The sequence below is a fragment of the Sinocyclocheilus grahami genome, unplaced genomic scaffold, assembly GCF_001515645.1.
Source record: "Sinocyclocheilus grahami isolate Dianchi unplaced genomic scaffold, SAMN03320097.WGS_v1.1 scaffold37.1, whole genome shotgun sequence".
Classification (NCBI taxonomy): Eukaryota; Metazoa; Chordata; class Actinopteri; order Cypriniformes; family Cyprinidae; genus Sinocyclocheilus; species Sinocyclocheilus grahami.
This window is the reverse complement of record NW_015505216.1, coordinates 668262-687083: the sequence shown is the minus strand read 5'-3', so window position 1 is coordinate 687083 and position 18822 is coordinate 668262. Positions and strand designations below refer to the sequence as shown.

At 36.5% G+C, this 18822-nt stretch overlaps 1 protein-coding gene across 1 annotated transcript in view; it reads right to left on the bottom strand.

Moving 5' to 3' along the window:
- The window catches only part of ascc3 (activating signal cointegrator 1 complex subunit 3), a 160358-nt gene that overhangs the window by 25123 nt on the left and 116413 nt on the right, over positions 1-18822 (bottom strand). The window contains exons 13-23 of the mRNA XM_016267399.1: positions 18381-18557; positions 11817-12042; positions 11550-11704; positions 9429-9527; positions 7682-7850; positions 6436-6656; positions 6271-6356; positions 6012-6178; positions 3201-3346; positions 2141-2261; positions 1133-1275 (exon numbers count right to left, since the gene is read on the bottom strand). Of these exons, the coding sequence (XP_016122885.1) occupies positions 1133-1275; positions 2141-2261; positions 3201-3346; positions 6012-6178; positions 6271-6356; positions 6436-6656; positions 7682-7850; positions 9429-9527; positions 11550-11704; positions 11817-12042; positions 18381-18557 (1710 nt within the window). The remainder of the gene's footprint in view (positions 1-1132; positions 1276-2140; positions 2262-3200; positions 3347-6011; positions 6179-6270; positions 6357-6435; positions 6657-7681; positions 7851-9428; positions 9528-11549; positions 11705-11816; positions 12043-18380; positions 18558-18822) is intronic.

Below are 18822 nucleotides of genomic sequence, written 5' to 3'. Positions count from 1 at the left end.
TTTCCTTACTATATACAGGGAAAAACGGTAAAAGATCTAACCAGACATTTCATGTAATTTTACAGTAAAATTATGTTAACTGTACAATTTTTAGAAGTAAAAAAGAACAAATTACCGTATAATTTACAGTACAAAAACTGTAAACTGATATTCCCAGAATTCCCTGCGTGACACTCCACATTTGAAAGTATTTTGTTTAAATAATCATGCCTTTTAATAGTTTTCTCGTGGGTTTATGTTTCATCTTCTGTTGTTTAATGAATGTTTATTGCATTATTTAAGTGTCGTGTGTGTGTTATCATGCTGGTGTTTAGTGTTTGCGTGAATGACTCTGTGTGCCTTCTATATATTAGTATATACTTCAGCTTGTGGAAAAGCTACTTGTGATGAACTGATTCTTCACATTGCTGTCTCTTTTACCAGCTGCATTATTATGGTGGTTGTCAATTTATGTTAAAGATAGAAAACCGATTTTAGTAGTTTTTTTATTTTTTACAGTGTGCTTTAAAGTACTGTTCAATGTTATTTCATGTTAGAAATCGCATTAACTAATGATAACATTCAAAAAAGAAAAAAAGAAAAAAGAAAACTTATATAGAAAAATGCTACATTATTTTGATAATTTCTTTAAAGCTGATGTTTTCATGATTTGATAAAACTACAAAGATCATCTTGTACTTCAATGTACTCCAATTTTCGGAAAACACATAATCCTAGCCAAAATATTATTATTAGAGGTTATTATTAAATAGTGTTTGGTGCAAATAATAATAATACACCTTGTAAAGTTCATATGTTAATTACGCCACGCAGTTAATTTTTCAAGAAAGTAATGTGTTACTTTACTTTTGCATTAGTTTTTCTCTCCTCCCCTAGCTTTGACTCTTTCCGTCTCTTTCAGACCAATAGAGCAATATGCTGGGTTTGCTATATATAATTTATTTATTTTGCAAGCTCTATTCTAGTGTACAACAAAAGCAATGCAAAAAAGCAGAACTAGAACGCTAACACCCTTTTTGCTACAATACACAACGCCTGAGCACCTTACTCTCGTCTAGATGTATATTTAAAAAGTAATGTATTTACACATTAGTCAATACATATAACAGCACTTTTGAGGATGACTTCTGACCTCTCTCTCATCCTGGTGAAGCCACTGTTTGGGGTCGTCTTCTGTAGCCAGAAACGCAATGAGGTCCAGAGCTGTGAGCCGTGTCTGCCGGCGCGACGACACAAATATGAGGACCGGTTTGGCAGGAGAATGAGTGCGGATGGCTGCAGGACAGTGGAAATACAGAGTACAATCCAAATATGAATTTAACAATCAAAATGCATGAAAGATCTACATACAAAATAACAATACAAAAGACAAAATACAAAAGAAATAAAACTGCAAGTCGATAAAGTAGCATTTTTACTAAGAATCATTTGTAATTTGGCTGAACCTGGAGGCCATATCATGGTAACATCCCAGGGGCATCTATTACGTATGAATACAATTTCAGCTCCCATCTACTGTACTTGAATGGGAAGGCCTAAAACCTTCATAACTGTTGGCCAAGAGTGTGTTCTAAATGCAAATTTCAAATCAACAATAACATTTGACAATGATGATAAATGAACAATGAACAAATCAAGAAAAATGTTCCTGCTGAAGCTTATGAGCATGGATCCTTTTCTAAGGTTTTCAGAAACAGAAATGATCATAGTTGGGTAAACTTTTAGAATGGTGAACGGAAAGTCGTAAACTAGAACAAACATCATTTAGCGTTTTCATTTGATCCAACAGCAAAAGATCAAATCCATTAAAGTACATCTAAGAAAGAGGAAAACAATATCAAGAGCTTGATTATAGTAGTCAGAGGAGAGATATTAAATCAATAAAAAAAATGAAAATATAAAAGACTCTTAAAATGCTTTTATGTTAATACTGAGGTAAAATATGGAAATGCATCATGACAGTCTGCACAAACTCACTTTTCCACATTTTAACACAGTATTAACATAAAAAAAATTGCAAAAAAAACATTGTAAGAGTCCTTTATATTTTCATTAAAAAAATACCATTTGAAAGACTAGGATTTGCAATTTTACATGATCATTTCCTTCAATGTGTGTGCATGTTACTGTAGTATTGTACCTTGGAAGACTGGTTTGTTCATGCTGGCCATACGAGGGCAATAATGTTGCCCCGGAAAGCCCTGGATGTGAACCTCCAGCGGCACTGGGCGAACAGAGGGCCGGAAATTAAACAGTCCCACCTGAAAGAGACACAGACAGAAATGAATAAGGACAGGGCCTCAAAACAGAGCAAGGAAGTGAGAAGAAGCAAAGAAAGACAGTAATAAAGCGAGAGATGGAGTGTCCAGCTGGCTGTGTGCCTGACAGAGTGGCCCATCTGGGGGTAATTACAGCCTGTCATTGTCCCCTGTCCCACAACTGCGCTCTCACACAAGTGGCCCGGGCCTGGGTGCGTGTGCGCACATATTTAAAGGGCTGGATAATGGATTGGGCAGCTAGAGGCGCGCCTCAGTCCAAACAGCACACGTCAGATTTATGGAGACCCCCAGCCCTTCCTTCCCCGTCTGTCTAGCAGGGTGACATTTCAGCAATAGTAAAACAACGTTTACATTACCACTGCTGTCTGTCCTGATGTGGCCACAGCGCCAACATGCTGCTACATGCTGGGAGAGGGGTGCTGCTTATTTATAGACCCTCGCGTGCTCATATGTGCACACGTATGCATTTATACGCAAAACGACTGACATGAATGTTCTGTAATGGAAACATGACGGCACCGTTAGTACAGTGTTACAGATAATATCGTTATTCTACTCTTTTGACTTCATCCCTAATCATTATGGGTGCAAGTGAAGCATGATTCCACCGAAACAAGACCAATCAATTACATCCAACCTGATTTGAGGGCCAAGATTTGTTTTGTTTTTTTTTCGCTTGATTTGAATCGCCATGAATCATATGTAAATCACATCAAACCCGAGAAGAGGTAGGAGCACTGATCCAGAAACCATTAATTTGCCTAAACATAACAGTCTATGGATGGACTCCAAAAGCGATTTGAATATCACAAGTCTTTCGTCAAATGTAATAGATACTGATGTGGCGTTAAAAGGGTATATGTACGTGAAAGTTGAGATGAGCTAATGGATGCAGGTTGTGTATCGCGGTGAATTTCGAACCTGTCCGATGCCCAGCCAGTCGGCTAGATCCCGTGCATTAGCCAGCGCGGTAGAGAGTCCCACTACTCGCACTTGCTTTGAGGTGTGGGATGAGATAAAGTTGGTTCTGGACACAATGACCTCTAGAACCGGCCCTCTGTCCTCACCTGTGAAGTCAAACAAAAGGTAAAAATTGTCAAATAAAAAATGGTCACCTTTATTCATATAACGCTTTGTACAATAAAGATTGTTTTAAGGCAGCTTTACAGTAATAAACTAAGTAGTAACAGAATAAGTGATGCAAACTTCATCAAATATGACAAAGAACTCTCATAATTCAGCTTGAATCAGTTCAGTTCTCAATTACTGTGTAAAGTTCATCAATTATAAAACAAGTTCAATTCAGCGGTAAGCAGCTCTACTGAAGATAGTAGTGTCATTATTCAGCTTCAGTCAGTTCAATGTTGATTCAACTCAGTTCAATAACAGTGTTCAAAATTATAAACAAATTTGATTCAGCTATAATCTGCTCTGCGGAACAGTCAGACAAAAAAATATGACAATATAATTTTTCATAATATTAGTAGTAATTAATGCTTACAGGCACAGTCAAAAAGCATCAAGAACTACGTATAGTTTGGGCTGATGGCTACATGGTGCTTTAAAGCTGCACTATGGAAGATAAGAACTCAGTGTTCAAATTTGTCTTTTTAACTTATTCTGATTTACTACAATAAAGGCCCGTTCACACCAATAATTTCAAAGGGATAATTCACCCAGAAGCTCAATCGTGCTTGCTTGACGCTAAAGATGAAGTTTGTTCTCATGGTCCACACAAGCATGCTCCAGCTTCCACAAGAACCAACGAGGCTTGTTTTTGTGCGTTGAATAAGTACTGTTGAGCTTCCGTTTATCAAATATAACGTACTCTATGTATGTGTTGATTAATATTTTTATATGAATTTTTAAACAATTGTGCCTCTTCAGAAGATGAGGATTACACATGATTCATAAGGATTACATTTGCCATGTCATTTTATACTTTTTATACCTTTCGATGCAAGTTTCAGTTGTGTGAACATTCAATGGAGGGACACAAGTGATGACAATATCTTCATTTGTGTTCTGAATATGAACAACAGACTTATTTGTGTGGAACAAGATGAGAGTGAGTTTCAGTTTTGGTTGAACCATTCCTTTTAATTGCTTAGATACAATTTTTCTTCTGAAATACACTTCGTTGGATTTTTTTTTTTAACTGCCTACATTCATTTGAAATGGTGATCAATGTAATTTTACATTTCACAAACGCTGATAAAAAGGCCATTCAGTTCAAGTTAAGTTGTGCAACTTTAAAACAATATTTATGCTTTTTTAAATAAAAGAGTGCATTGTCATTTCAGCTTTTGTTTGAAACTGGAGAAACATAAATTTCACTGCAAGTGTTATCAATTACCACAGTTTTTTGAATTGTGAGCTTAGCTTTATTTTACATGAATATACACATTTCTGTAGGTCTTGACACAATAATAAAACTAATGTAGGCCTGTAGAGAACAGTACTCCTTGTTTGATGAATTGTATGTAAAATAATATTTCATCCCTGAAAAATAAGAGTCTTGAAGGAGGCTAATGGATGAAGGGAGACTCTTAAATCAGTCTACTAAATCAAGAACTTCCCATACACGTGTGTATATGCATGCAGATACTCCTGAGTAAAGGGGCATTATCACTGTTATCCAACTACACACGGTTCAGGACTTGTGTTTTCAAGAAGGATTGAAGCTGTCCAATTCATTTATGTCAAGGTCCTTGACATTAATACGTTGCTAGCAGCTATACTACATAGGCCAACATATGTGGACACCTGAACTCCAGACTCATGGGCTTGTTGAAGATTTAATTTCAAAACCATGGGCATTAACAACAGTGGGTTTGTTTGACCCTTTGATGCAGTATAATGGCTTCCACTCCTCTGGGAAAGCTTTCCACGTGATGTTGGAACATGCCTGCTGGAATTTGCTCCAATTCCATTCATTTCAATAGGAGTCTGTGCGATTGGGAGTTTCTTAATTTTGTAAAGATGCTTGCTTTAAAACATCTATTGTATAATGTGCTAAATAAATATAAGTGAAATGACTGGAGTGCCAAATTGCGATGCTGGTGCAGGCATATCCACATCGCTATGATAAAATGCTTTCTTAACTGCTGTTTTCTCACAGCTGTCATTCTATTGGTGTTCGTTTTATTATTTAGAGGAAAACCGGCAGCACATATGTGACCCTGGACCACAAAACCAGTCATTAGGGTCAATCTTTCTAAATTGAGATTTATACATTCTCTGAATAAATAAGCTTTCCATTGATGTATGGTTTGTTAGGATAGGACAATATTTGGCCGAGATACAACTATTTGAAAATCTGGAATCTGAGGGTGCAAAAAAAAAGAAAAAGGAAATATTGAGAAAATCACCTTTAAAGTTGTCCAAATTAAGTTCTTAGCAACGCATATTACAAATCAAAAATTAAGTTTGAATATATTTACAGTAGGACATTTACAAAATATCTTCATGGAACATGATCTTTACTTATTATCCTAATGATTTTTGGCATAAAAGAAAAATCTATATTTTTGACCCTTACAATGTATTTTTGGCTATTGCTACAATTATTCCCCAGCGACTTAAGACTGCTTTTGTGCTCCAGGGTCACATATTTCATCTAAGCAGCGGCGGTGACTTGGATATTCGCTGACAGTATACTGCTGTTCAGGTACTTTGAACTTCGTTTTACCCCAAGCGAAGAACAAAAAAGAACTTTGCCAGAGCCTCTACCTAGAAGATGGATCTCGTCTATGATGAGAATAGCCACTTTCTGCACATAGCTGCGGTTCTGCCAGCTGCGGCTGACTCCATCCCATTTCTCTGGAGTGGTGACGATCAGGTCAGCCTGTGCGATAGCTCGCATGTCTGGAGTAACGTCACCTGTTAACTCGACCACCCTAGAGAGAGAGAGTGTATGATAATGAGCAAACAAAGGTAAGGGTATAATAACAGATACATATTTGCCTGAAGAATCTATAAACACTCTCACTTTCTCCCAAGTTTCTCTTCTATTCTGATCTTCCAGTCCGCAATCCTCTCTCGGACCAGAGCTTTGAGAGGAGCAATGTAGACCACCTGCTCACACAGATACATGCCGGTTAAACCATCTCATAAGAACTAAAACTAAACCCCAACAGATGGCAGAGGTTCAGACCTTGGAGGTGGGGTACTTGTTGAAGACCCTGAAGATGGCCATCTCTGCAGCGATGGTTTTGCCGGAGCCGGTGGGGGCCCCCAGCAGGACGTTGGTGTCCGTGTGGTAGAGTGTATGGAAGATCTGCGTCTGAATGGGATTAAAGTGCGTGAACTTGTATAGACTCTCATACTCCCGGTTTCCTAATGCAGTCACAGGCAGCGGCTGAAGATCCAAGAGCTCTGGAATGAAGCAAATGAGAATGGTAATCTACAAAAGAACATTTGCATGGCTTCTCCATTATAAAGCCCGTGCATTTGCATGGAGTCTGAAGCCTGAAGTTTATTTCACATGCGGTCACTCAAACATGGTTTTGGGACCACTGTGGTTGCCTACACAAGGAAAAAAGGTGACATGCAGCCTACCTGTTGCTCGCATGTATTCTAATGCTCTCACTGTGGTGAGGTAATGATGTAATTAGTGGCATTTGCAAAGCAAGCAACACTATTACTCACATAATAGTAGATCAAAATAAAGAGGTTTTCACAGCGATGCCATGGAGGAACCATTTTTGGTTTTTAAAGACATTAAAGATTCTTCATGGATCCATAGATGGCAATAAAAAAAAACTTTCATTTTTAAAAGTGCATCTTGATTTTTTAAAAGCATAAACGTCAGCACATAACAGACAACAGAAATCTTAAATTGTGCCACTTATTGAGGGGCACTACCTGGGCGTGCAACTTTCTTCTGGCGCATTGTGAAAAAATCTCATAGACTAAAGTCTGGTGCACACTGTATGATTTTGCCAACTCAAAAAAAAAACAAACAAAAGAAAACAATTCTGGGAAAGTAAAGGAGTTCTACTGTTGTAAAAATTGTGAGCCTTTGATAGTTCACCACTGGTGAACGAATGGTCTTTATGGTGAATCTTAGACTGTAGCATTTTCGTTACTTGAAATAAAACAACTGTTAACTGAAATATATAGAAAATACAAAATAAAAATCATAATTTTCGTTTAACTTGATGTACTATAAAGCCATATCAAATATTTAAAAGTAAAAACTAATACAAATAACAAAAACACACAACAAACTACTAAAACTTAATTGACTATTTTACAACACAAAAATTAACAATTTTACAATATTAATAAAAATTTGTATCTCAACTAAAATAACCCTATTTCATAAGAATTTCAAGTAATTCCTCCCAAATAAAGTAATTGAAGGACAAAGTTGTTCACAGCTTGAAATATGTGTGCACCTGTATGTGGCGGGTGTCTTTCAGGCAGGATAAGATGCTGGAAGTTGATGATGCACACAGCTTCAGAACCCAGCCAGCGGTCAGACACGGCTCGGATGTAGTACTGAGAAGGCATGGGCTCAAAGATGGGAATAGTGAAGACCACCTGCTGGGGCTCTCCACTCACAACCTGACAGTGCCAGAGAGAATATATGATTAGAAACGCACACCGCAATGCATTTCACATTTCCGGCTCACTGTATGACATTGTGTGATGTGCCGTCTTCATTCAAGAGCCGCATGTACCGTCATTAATCTAATCGCCATGCTTTACAGAATGAAATTATACTTGCATTTTAAATTGAGGATTTTTCGCAAATGTTCTTTTATTTCAGCATTATTTATATGCTTATTATAGTATTTATTAATATATATTGATTAGCTAATTTGCATATTTTCGTTTTTCTTTTTCATTTGAGAAATTTTGCTATATACTTTTGTAATTTTTGTAATTTAGCTGTAATTTATTTTATCGCATATACTGTACATATATATTAGAAAAATAATGCACACCCGAGGTGGTAATGCGGCCACGACGTGATGCGTGTGCGAGCACGTGTGATTGCAGTAATTCCTGTGTGCTGTATAGGTACTGTATGCTAATTTCCGTTATTACAGTTAACTATGCGAAGTGATATGGAACTGTAATGCGGTCAAGAGAGCTGCCTGGAACTACGTTCGCCGTGCGTTTCCCTGAAAATAATTGCACGCCTCAGAACGTTCGTCAGCCAATCAGATTCAAGCATTCAACGGCCCCGTAGTATAAATATATATTTATATTTATATTTATATATATATGAAGAGATTTGCAAAAACCGATGAGCTGATTGCCGTGCATTATTCTCCACATATAGCGCAATCTGATCCCTCAACACGTTTTGTCAAAAAAACTGGTTGTGTCCACTTTCAAGGCATTGCGAGTTTACGTTTTACTGCAGATGCCGACAAGCGCCTTTGTTGCTTTTGATCAGAAGCCGATAAGTCCATTTTAGCGAATCAGCGCGCTGTATTCAGGTCAGGTGACAAGGCTACTTTCACTTTGAAAAGACGTGTTAGCTGAGAGGAGTTTCGTCAACGCTAACTAAAAGTGATCGAGGATGGATCATTTCGAATAACCTGATGAACCTGTGATATCTTCTTCAGGGCGAAAAAGTAAAATAAAAGCTGAAACGTTTTCACGGAACCTTGCAAAAGCAGCGCGTTACAATGGTGAGGGAAAAGCTCTGTGTATTTCGTGTAATCACATCCATACAGTTTATGATCACAACAACAACATTTGTCAGGCATCTACATTGTCATCTGAGGAGATTGCAAAGATTAAACAAGTGTTTTTTTTAAACTCTAATATATAAAAATATTCTTGGAGTTATCTGCTTTTGCTATAAAACTAACTTTTAATACGTAAAAAAACATACTTTCAATGAACTTTAATTTTGTAAATTACCTGTATTTGTTTAAGTTATTATTACTGTAGTTTGATTGATATTACTTTGGAATGCGCAATAAAAAAAAAACGTGATATCTGAAAAAAAATTATCGGTTATCGGTTTTTGCAAATGAACTCTTCATATATTAATTTGACTACTTATACTTTTTTTTAGTTAGTTGCCAAAGCAACACTTCCAGTTTCGTTCTTCATGCTGTGATCTGGTATTAGGGTTTAAACATTTGGGTTTGCTCATGTCAGAAAATGTGCATGTATATTTACCTGTTTCTTATGCAGAAGGAAGTACTCAGAGTGGTAGATGTGGTCGTTGATCGGATCCTCCACCCATAACCACCAGGGCTCTCCCACTGAGCCATGGACCTGAGCAGGACCAGATGTGGTGTCATAAAAGTGGTACAATGAGAATACAAAAAACAACATTAATTTTTTCAAACAGATGTCCATTTATAAGTTAAAAACCTTCATGAAAGTGAAAACTACTGTTTCCATGGAAACCACATGCCCAAACTTACATTACGGACACCAAACCACACATAAATGATACATTGAACATTCGTATTGCATGAGAAACAGCAAAACTTTATAAAAGTCTGATACAAAATAAAAAATGGTGTCAAAGGATCTTGACATTCGGAAATCTTAATGAGCGCACACAAACTCTTGCTAATCACATTCACTGCTTTATAGAGAGTGAAATCTGTTATATTGGATGGCTTGCATTTAGCTCTAAAGTGAGTGAAATCTTTATAGCCTGTTGAGTTGTAGCCTGTTTTACATTAAAGCGAGTGATATACGTATTGTCAGGCAGCTCGTATTTTTCATTAAAGCATCTGAATGACCATGGTGAGAGTAAATCACCGTTGAGCTGTTTGATCTGAATCTGAATCTAAGCTGAATCACAGCTTTATTCACATTAGAGATCTGAATTGAAGCCTGCTGGTGAACAGCATTTTTAACACATTTTATTGAAAACATTTAAGAAATAAAACATGATTCCAACAACATAAATCTAATCAAGAGTAAAGCTGAACTGAACATAGCTAACTGGGAAAAAAAAAATGAATACATAAAATAATACAATTTTAAATAATAGGTTTGTGAGTTTGTCATGGAAAGAGAGACAGTGATGGGGCAAGCGAACTGATGCTGCTTCAACAACAACAATAAAACCAAAAATGTTTGGCACCCACTTTATATTAATCATCTTTAACTATGTACTTTTATTTAAATTAATCATTTAATACAATGCACTTATTGTTTCCATTTTTCACAATAAGTTTTCAGCATCATTACTCCAGTCTTCAGTGTCACATGATCCTTCAGAAATCAGTATAATATGCTGATTTGCTGCTCAACAAACATTGTTATTATCAATGCTGAAAACAGCATTTTTTTTTAAACCATTCTTTTCCCCCCAGGATTTTTAATGAATACATATTTCTTTAGTATAGTATTTATTTGAATTTTTTTTGTAACAAAAATGTGTCACATCAATTTAATGTTTGTTGAACACAAGTATTCATTCATTTACTCCAAAAAAATAAAAAATAATAATAAAACAAAGGTTCGCAATGTACTGTATGTATTATACTTATATACATGACTTACTGAGTGGATTAAATGTAATGTTTCTTAATGACGCATTCATGTGGCAGAGTGCAGGTCATGCTCAGAGCATGTTGGCGGGTGATTAGTGTTGGCTGATGGTCATCCAGCTGTTGGGTACACAGGAGTACCAGGCACAGAGTGGCCCATCTGTGGCCCATCACAGCACTGGCCCTCAAGAGAACAATAGCAACAGATCTGGGCCTATTCAAACCTTTGTGCTCTTAAACGCAGGGGAGGAGATGAACAAATCAATGACTCCTCCAGCTCCTCCTGCCTAACCTACTGTGAGCGTGTGTGTGTAGAGGATATGTGGAATTGTGCATAATGTGTACAAATATATGTATTTATGCACGTATATATGTATATAAAACCAAATATGATGTTTATTAGGGCTTGTTTAGTTGTTCACTGACAAGCAGCGCAAAAAAATCGCGCGAATATGAACGTGGTTTTGCGCTGCTTGTCAGTGAACAACGGCTCTGTGTAGTTAATGCTGCTCAATGTGAAAGCCCGCAGGTGATGGAGATTTACCGCTGATTACAGAACCGGCTTTCTGACAAGATGCGCGTTAAATATCGCACGCGATTTATCGTGCAGCCCTAATGTTTACTAAAATCAAACTTGAAATTATATAATTTTTGAATAATTTTGGGCTCGTCTGTGGACAAACGTGCACTACAGTTTGGGATATGCTGGTCTATGGTATATAATAATCCAGATATTCCAAAGACTAACAGCAGCATGTAAAGTCCTGGCTATGGTTGCCATGGTTACCTGGTCATTCCACCTGAAGTCTGGGGTGATGCTGAGGCGAACGCGCAGGACAGTGCGTGTGATTGGCTGAATGCTGGACTCCATCAGGATGGCGGGTATCTGATGAACACACTGCTTCACCTTCAGGCCGATGTTCACATGATGCAACATGTGACCTATACACACACACACACACACACACACACACACACAATGAATATTTGTCCTTAAACGCCTGATGAAGTCTAAAACTGACAAATCCAGATAATTTTCTTGTGTCAGACTGACCGATCTCATCTTTGCCCATGTCTTTGAGTTTGTCCACCGTGAGATTCCTCTCCTCCATTCTGGACAGCACTGAAGGGGGCAGAGCGCTGAACTGCCGCAGCGGGTGGGCCCAGCCCCACAGACGCTTGTCAATCACTTTACACAGGTTCAGCAGGCGGTAGGTCATGGCAGGCCAGCGCTTCCTCAGAGCGATCTCAAACAGAGCCCGCACAATACGAGCAGCATTCTGCACAAAAACGACAAAGAGACTCTCAATCACACAATCAAGTCAATCAAGCGGATCACCAGCCGATATGACAGCAGTCTAGGACTGCACAGAAGCCACGTACACACTGCAGATAAATATGGCTGCCATTAATCATGTACTTGAACCAAACAGTGGTTATTATACTGTTATTAAACTGTTATAAACTGAACAGTTTTTTTAATAACCAGTCGGTTTTAAATAGTTGACACTGTCATTATACATACAGCAGCTGAAATACAGTAACTGAAAACATATCAGAGATGGAGAAAATACATGTGTCTCTCTTCCCCAGGTGTGATGCAAGAATAACATAAAAGTCAAAATGACGATATACTAATTATGAAATGTCAAAATCATGACATCAAAGTCAATTTCAAGATTTTATGTCACAGTTTTAATCTCATAAAAATGACTTAGTATATGACTTTTTTTTAATAACCAGTCGGTTTTAAATAGTTGACACTGTCATTATACATACAGCAGCTGAAATACAGTAACTGAAAACATATCAGAGATGGAGAAAATACATGTGTCTCTCTTCCCCAGGTGTGATGCAAGAATAACATAAAAGTCCAAATGACGATATACTAATTATGAAATGTCAAAATCATAACATCAAAGTCAATTTCAAGATTTTATGTCACAGTTTTAATCTCATAAAAATGACTTAGTATATGACTTATGTATGTAGACATAAATTGTCTGTCAACTTTGACTTTTTCCTCATAATTACGATTTCGCAAAATTTTGGCTTATGTCGTAATTATAACTTTTTATCTCATCATTTTGACTTATGCCATCATTTTGACTTATTGTATAATAATGGCTTTGCATCTTACTTATTTGATTTATGTATCTCGCCTTATGTATTGTAAATAGTTTTTCCAATTTTGACTGTCATAATGAGTTCTCATAAATTTCAAGTTTTAGTGTTATTATTTTGAATTTTATCTCATAATAACTACTTAGTATTTTAGTATGACTTACGTATCACAACTTTTTATGTAGTTATTTTGGCTTTTTAATCTCATAACTTTGATGGAGCATTTCATAATTTTGACTTTCAACCTTTATATGTCATAATTATTACTTTTTATATCAACTACTACTTTATGGCCCTGTTTCACAGACGGGGCTTAGAGTAAGCCAGGATTAGATCAAAGTTCAATTAGGACATTTAAGCAATTTTTATGAAAGTGCTTAGAAAAAACACATTACTGGTGTGCATCTTGAGACGAAACAAAGGCACTGATATATTTTAAGATCAGTCAGTGCACGTTTCTTTCAGTTGAAACAGCTCAGATTTGCATTTTAGTCTAGGACTAGGCTTAAGCCTTGTCTGTGAAACCGGGGGTATATGTCATAAAGCCTTAACATGTCATGATTGAATCTTAACGTTTTATGACTTGCTTTCTCATAATCTCATAACTTCTAATGTCATAATTAGGATTTACCAAAACATTTTTTCCCTTAATGTGGCAGAAATGTGCTTCCATGCCAACCAGATATGGTCTAGCGATAATCCAGAGAGCTGTTTATAGGAAACAACTTGTGTTTTTGGTTTATTGGTTTGCAAGTAATTCATTCAAATGTATTTTTATAATGAGATCGTTTTAAGAGCATTATGTACGTGTAAACACATGCATTGTCGAAATACCTTATTCACAGGCATATTAGTCACATAATTATGATTAATTTATTGCACAACTGAAAAAAGAAAGTCTGTTAATAAGAGGTTACTGAAATAAAGTGAGAGGTATTCAGCTGGTTGTGTAACTGAATAAGAGCTACTTGGGGGTGGGCAACCTTATGAAGTATAAAATAGCTCGTCTAATGTGAGAGCGTCATTTTAAACAGATTTATCAAGTACTGTTCTCTTTTTTGGGGAACAGCTTTTTAAAGGACACCTTTAAATTTGGTTCATTATCTAGAACACATTTTATGGAATGACTAATGTCCATTTGCTTTGACTGCTGTGGGTATAAATCAGAGCCAAGCGGCTGTATGTTTGATGGTGGAGTGTGAGTTATGTTCAGATGGCTTTGGGAATCTAACATTACTTTGATCTATAAGGTGCAGGCTTACTCATAGATCTGACTGCTATGATGGACTGATCTAGTCACTGATTGATTGAGCAGAAATGGTCGACTGTTAGCGAAGCAGGAGGACAAACACCTGTTGACCCAGATGCTGCTGTTTAACAGGCCTCAAGAGCAACCGAACTCTTTCGAATGGATGAGGACCTGCAGAACAGTCCCCATGATCCAATTCACAAGACTTCAGTGAAAGCACAGCACACTACATGCGCGGCTTTGAACTTCAGATGAGCTTTGTGGACTGACCGTCTGCTGGGATGTATGTGAATCTTTAGGGTTGTGCGGTCAGAGATTCAGAAAACAAATCATTTTTAATTTGAACGATTCGTCCCAATGATTTGATTACTTAATAGTGTTTTGGGTCACACTTTAGTTTGGGGACCAATTCTCACTATTAACTAACTACGACTGAGTAAACTCCTAATTTACTGCTTATTAATAGTTAGTAAGGTAGTTGTTAAGCTTAGGTGTGGGGTAGGGTTGAGCGATCTAAAATATGATCATGTAGAATAAGGCATTAATATGTGCTTTATAAGTGCTAATAAACAGACAATATACTGGTAATATGCATGCTAATAAGCAACTAGTTAATAGTGAGAATTAGTCCCTAAACTAAAGTGTTACCGTGTTTTGTTAGATTGTTTTTGTAATGAAAATTCATTTTTCATTGTTCTATGAATTTTGTCAGTCATTTCAATAGCAATCCATGTGATGGGGAATTTTGGTTTGAAAGTGACTTCTGTGTGAGCTGTGCTCCTTACATCGCTACACTATTGACAACAGACAACGAATCTCCAAAATTTTGATAATGTGACTGTGTAAATATAACTGATTTCTCAAAATTGTTGGTTACAGATGAATACAAATTTAAAGGTGCAATGCAAATCTATCTATCTATCTATCTATCTATCTATCATTTCCCTTAATGTGGCAGAAATGTGCTTCCATGCCAACCAGATATGGTCTAGCGATAATCCAGAGAGCTGTTTATAGGAAACAACTTGTGTTTTTGGTTTATTGGTTTGCAAGTAATTCATTCAAATGTATTTTTATAATGAGATCGTTTTAAGAGCATTATGTACGTGTAAACACATGCATTGTCGAAATACCTTATTCACAGGCATATTAGTCACATAATTATGATTAATTTATTGCACAACTGAAAAAAGAAAGTCTGTTAATAAGAGGTTACTGAAATAAAGTGAGAGGTATTCAGCTGGTTGTGTAACTGAATAAGAGCTACTTGGGGGTGGGCAACCTTATGAAGTATAAAATAGCTCGTCTAATGTGAGAGCGTCATTTTAAACAGATTTATCAAGTACTGTTCTCTTTTTTGGGGAACAGCTTTTTAAAGGACACCTTTAAATTTGGTTCATTATCTAGAACACATTTTATGGAATGACTAATGTCCATTTGCTTTGACTGCTGTGGGTATAAATCAGAGCCAAGCGGCTGTATGTTTGATGGTGGAGTGTGAGTTATGTTCAGATGGCTTTGGGAATCTAACATTACTTTGATCTATAAGGTGCAGGCTTACTCATAGATCTGACTGCTATGATGGACTGATCTAGTCACTGATTGATTGAGCAGAAATGGTCGACTGTTAGCGAAGCAGGAGGACAAACACCTGTTGACCCAGATGCTGCTGTTTAACAGGCCTCAAGAGCAACCGAACTCTTTCGAATGGATGAGGACCTGCAGAACAGTCCCCATGATCCAATTCACAAGACTTCAGTGAAAGCACAGCACACTACATGCGCGGCTTTGAACTTCAGATGAGCTTTGTGGACTGACCGTCTGCTGGGATGTATGTGAATCTTTAGGGTTGTGCGGTCAGAGATTCAGAAAACAAATCATTTTTAATTTGAACGATTCGTCCCAATGATTTGATTACTTAATAGTGTTTTGGGTCACACTTTAGTTTGGGGACCAATTCTCACTATTAACTAACTACGACTGAGTAAACTCCTAATTTACTGCTTATTAATAGTTAGTAAGGTAGTTGTTAAGCTTAGGTGTGGGGTAGGGTTGAGCGATCTAAAATATGATCATGTAGAATAAGGCATTAATATGTGCTTTATAAGTGCTAATAAACAGACAATATACTGGTAATATGCATGCTAATAAGCAACTAGTTAATAGTGAGAATTAGTCCCTAAACTAAAGTGTTACCGTGTTTTGTTAGATGAAAATTCATTTTTCATTGTTCTATGAATTTTGTCAGTCATTTCAATAGCAATCCATGTGATGGGGAATTTTGGTTTGAAAGTGACTTCTGTGTGAGCTGTGCTCCTTACATCGCTACACTATTGACAACAGACAACGAATCTCCAAAATTTTGATAATGTGACTGTGTAAATATAACTGATTTCTCAAAATTGTAGGTTACAGATGAATACAAATTTAAAGGTGCAAATCTATCTATCTATCTATCTATCTATCTATCTATCTATCTATCATCATAAAATAATCTCTGCAATCACATGCTGTCAATTTCATCAATGAAAGCTCAAAGCCACTTTGATCTACAGCTGAATGATGAGAAGCGTCTTCCTCGCTGAACAGATGCAAAAACCATTGAAAGAATCATTGTGTGCGTACATCTAAACATATACATCTAAAATCCCTGACGGGTGACGGAGAGAGATCTCTCAGACCTGAGCATCACAGAAGGTCTGGATTTAAACTCAGCATATGTCTGACACGGAAATGACTCCCACTGCCGGATCCCAGCTGCACATCTGAAATCAGCCGAATTAGGAGCAAAGAGGGAATTTCTCTGACCTATTTCCACTATCTGACCATATGGAAGCTGTTATAATGGAATCGCAGATATCAGGGATACAGTAGATGGCTTCCACAGAGAATCTGAAGAGATTCTGACCACATAGTTGACTCAAAAATGTGGTCAGAATTACGCTGAATGAGCCAAGTATGTTGTTGTTTTCTTTCTTTCTTCCTTTTTTTATTATTTCTGAGGACACAAAGAAGATCTTGGTTCAAAATGTCTAAGACGTTCTTTTCAATACGACAAAAATGTATTTAGTTATTAATTTTGTTTCATGGAATTGAATTTGGAATAACAATAATAGGCTACTTAGTAAAAAGATGCCATTAAGCACATATTTAAAATATACCATCTTTATATTGTTTCTACATTAATTTGGAGGTTCAATGTGAAATTATGACAATATAAATATATTAATATGCAGTTAATTACAATTAATTATCGAAAAATGTGTGAATAATTCGTTTTTTTTTCACGATTCACAGACAGCACTAATGTTAACCTTTTATAGATGTTGGTGTTGATAATATTATATATTTTACTGCTGAATATGCATTTAAATTCAATTTATAATTTTATAGGCCCCTCAGAAAGAGATCGGGAGAGCCACCCACCCCCTTGGCCCCCTTCAAAATTTCAGTTCAATAATCCGGCCCTCAAATAAAACTAATTGAATAGCCCTGTTATAAATGAGCACACTACTTAATTTAAAGATAGAAAAATTGCATGCAAACGATTTGCTGAAATTACAATTATTTTAAATAATGTTTACTAAAATAAATATTTTTTATATATATACATACAAAAAAATCACAAATAAATAAAGAAAATGTGCACTCAGAAATCTGGCTTGTTTGTGCACATTGGAAATCATATATATATTTTTTTTTCAAAAGACAAGTTAGTGCTAATCTTACATTCAAGACATGAAGTTGTGTTTGATAATGCATTAGTCTGAACTTTCAAACAGAGACGGTAAACTAATGAAGACGGGGAATGGAAGCTCTGTGCGCTCAGGTGCTGGCATATGTATGCTGTCAAAATAAAAGTCCGATATGCTTCCGACATATCAGCCAAACAGAGGACAAAATTTTAAAATTAATAAAATAAAAAAATTATAATATTGGCTAATGCCACGAATTAAAAACACTAGACCTGAGGGAAAAAAAGTGACGTCATATTTTACATACTAAGATGGAATGTTTCTTTAAAATACACAATTGTATTGATTTTTTAAAATGTTTAAATTGAAGAAACACAATGGGATTATTTCAGACACAATATAAACTTCCTCTACCATGTACAGTTCCATATGATTTGTGTAGTTTAATTGCTATATTTCTATTCGACTTATTTAGCAATGTGCAATCCACTTTTAAGAAGCATAAAATAAAGACAACGTGCATTGATCTCTTTCTGTGTTTGTGTCTCACCTGCGCTACATAAGACAGGTCAGATATGAGGGAGAAGCTGTCCACCTCCCCGCGGCCGATGTACGTCTGGAGAAGGATGTTTATCTTGCCGTAGCCGTTCTCCACTCCTCCGGTCGCCGGCAGCTCGCAGAAATTACACAACAGCTTCTCCAGTTCCTCCAGCTCCTCGTCCCGAACCTGCGTGTGGTACACAAAAACCCATCAACACACTAGCGTTCAATTTGTTTTCCATGACTTTAACTAAATGAGGACGAGACGACACCAACATCATTAAACCGAAACTGTGACTATATCAACACGCTATATCGTAAAAAGGAAAAAAAGACAAGACGAAAATGTGATATGTAAAATCTACATGTAAAAATCTATTTTCTCAAAACTATTCATCAAAAAAAAAAAAAAAAAAAAAAAAAAAAAAAAAAAAAAAAAAAAAATCAAAAAT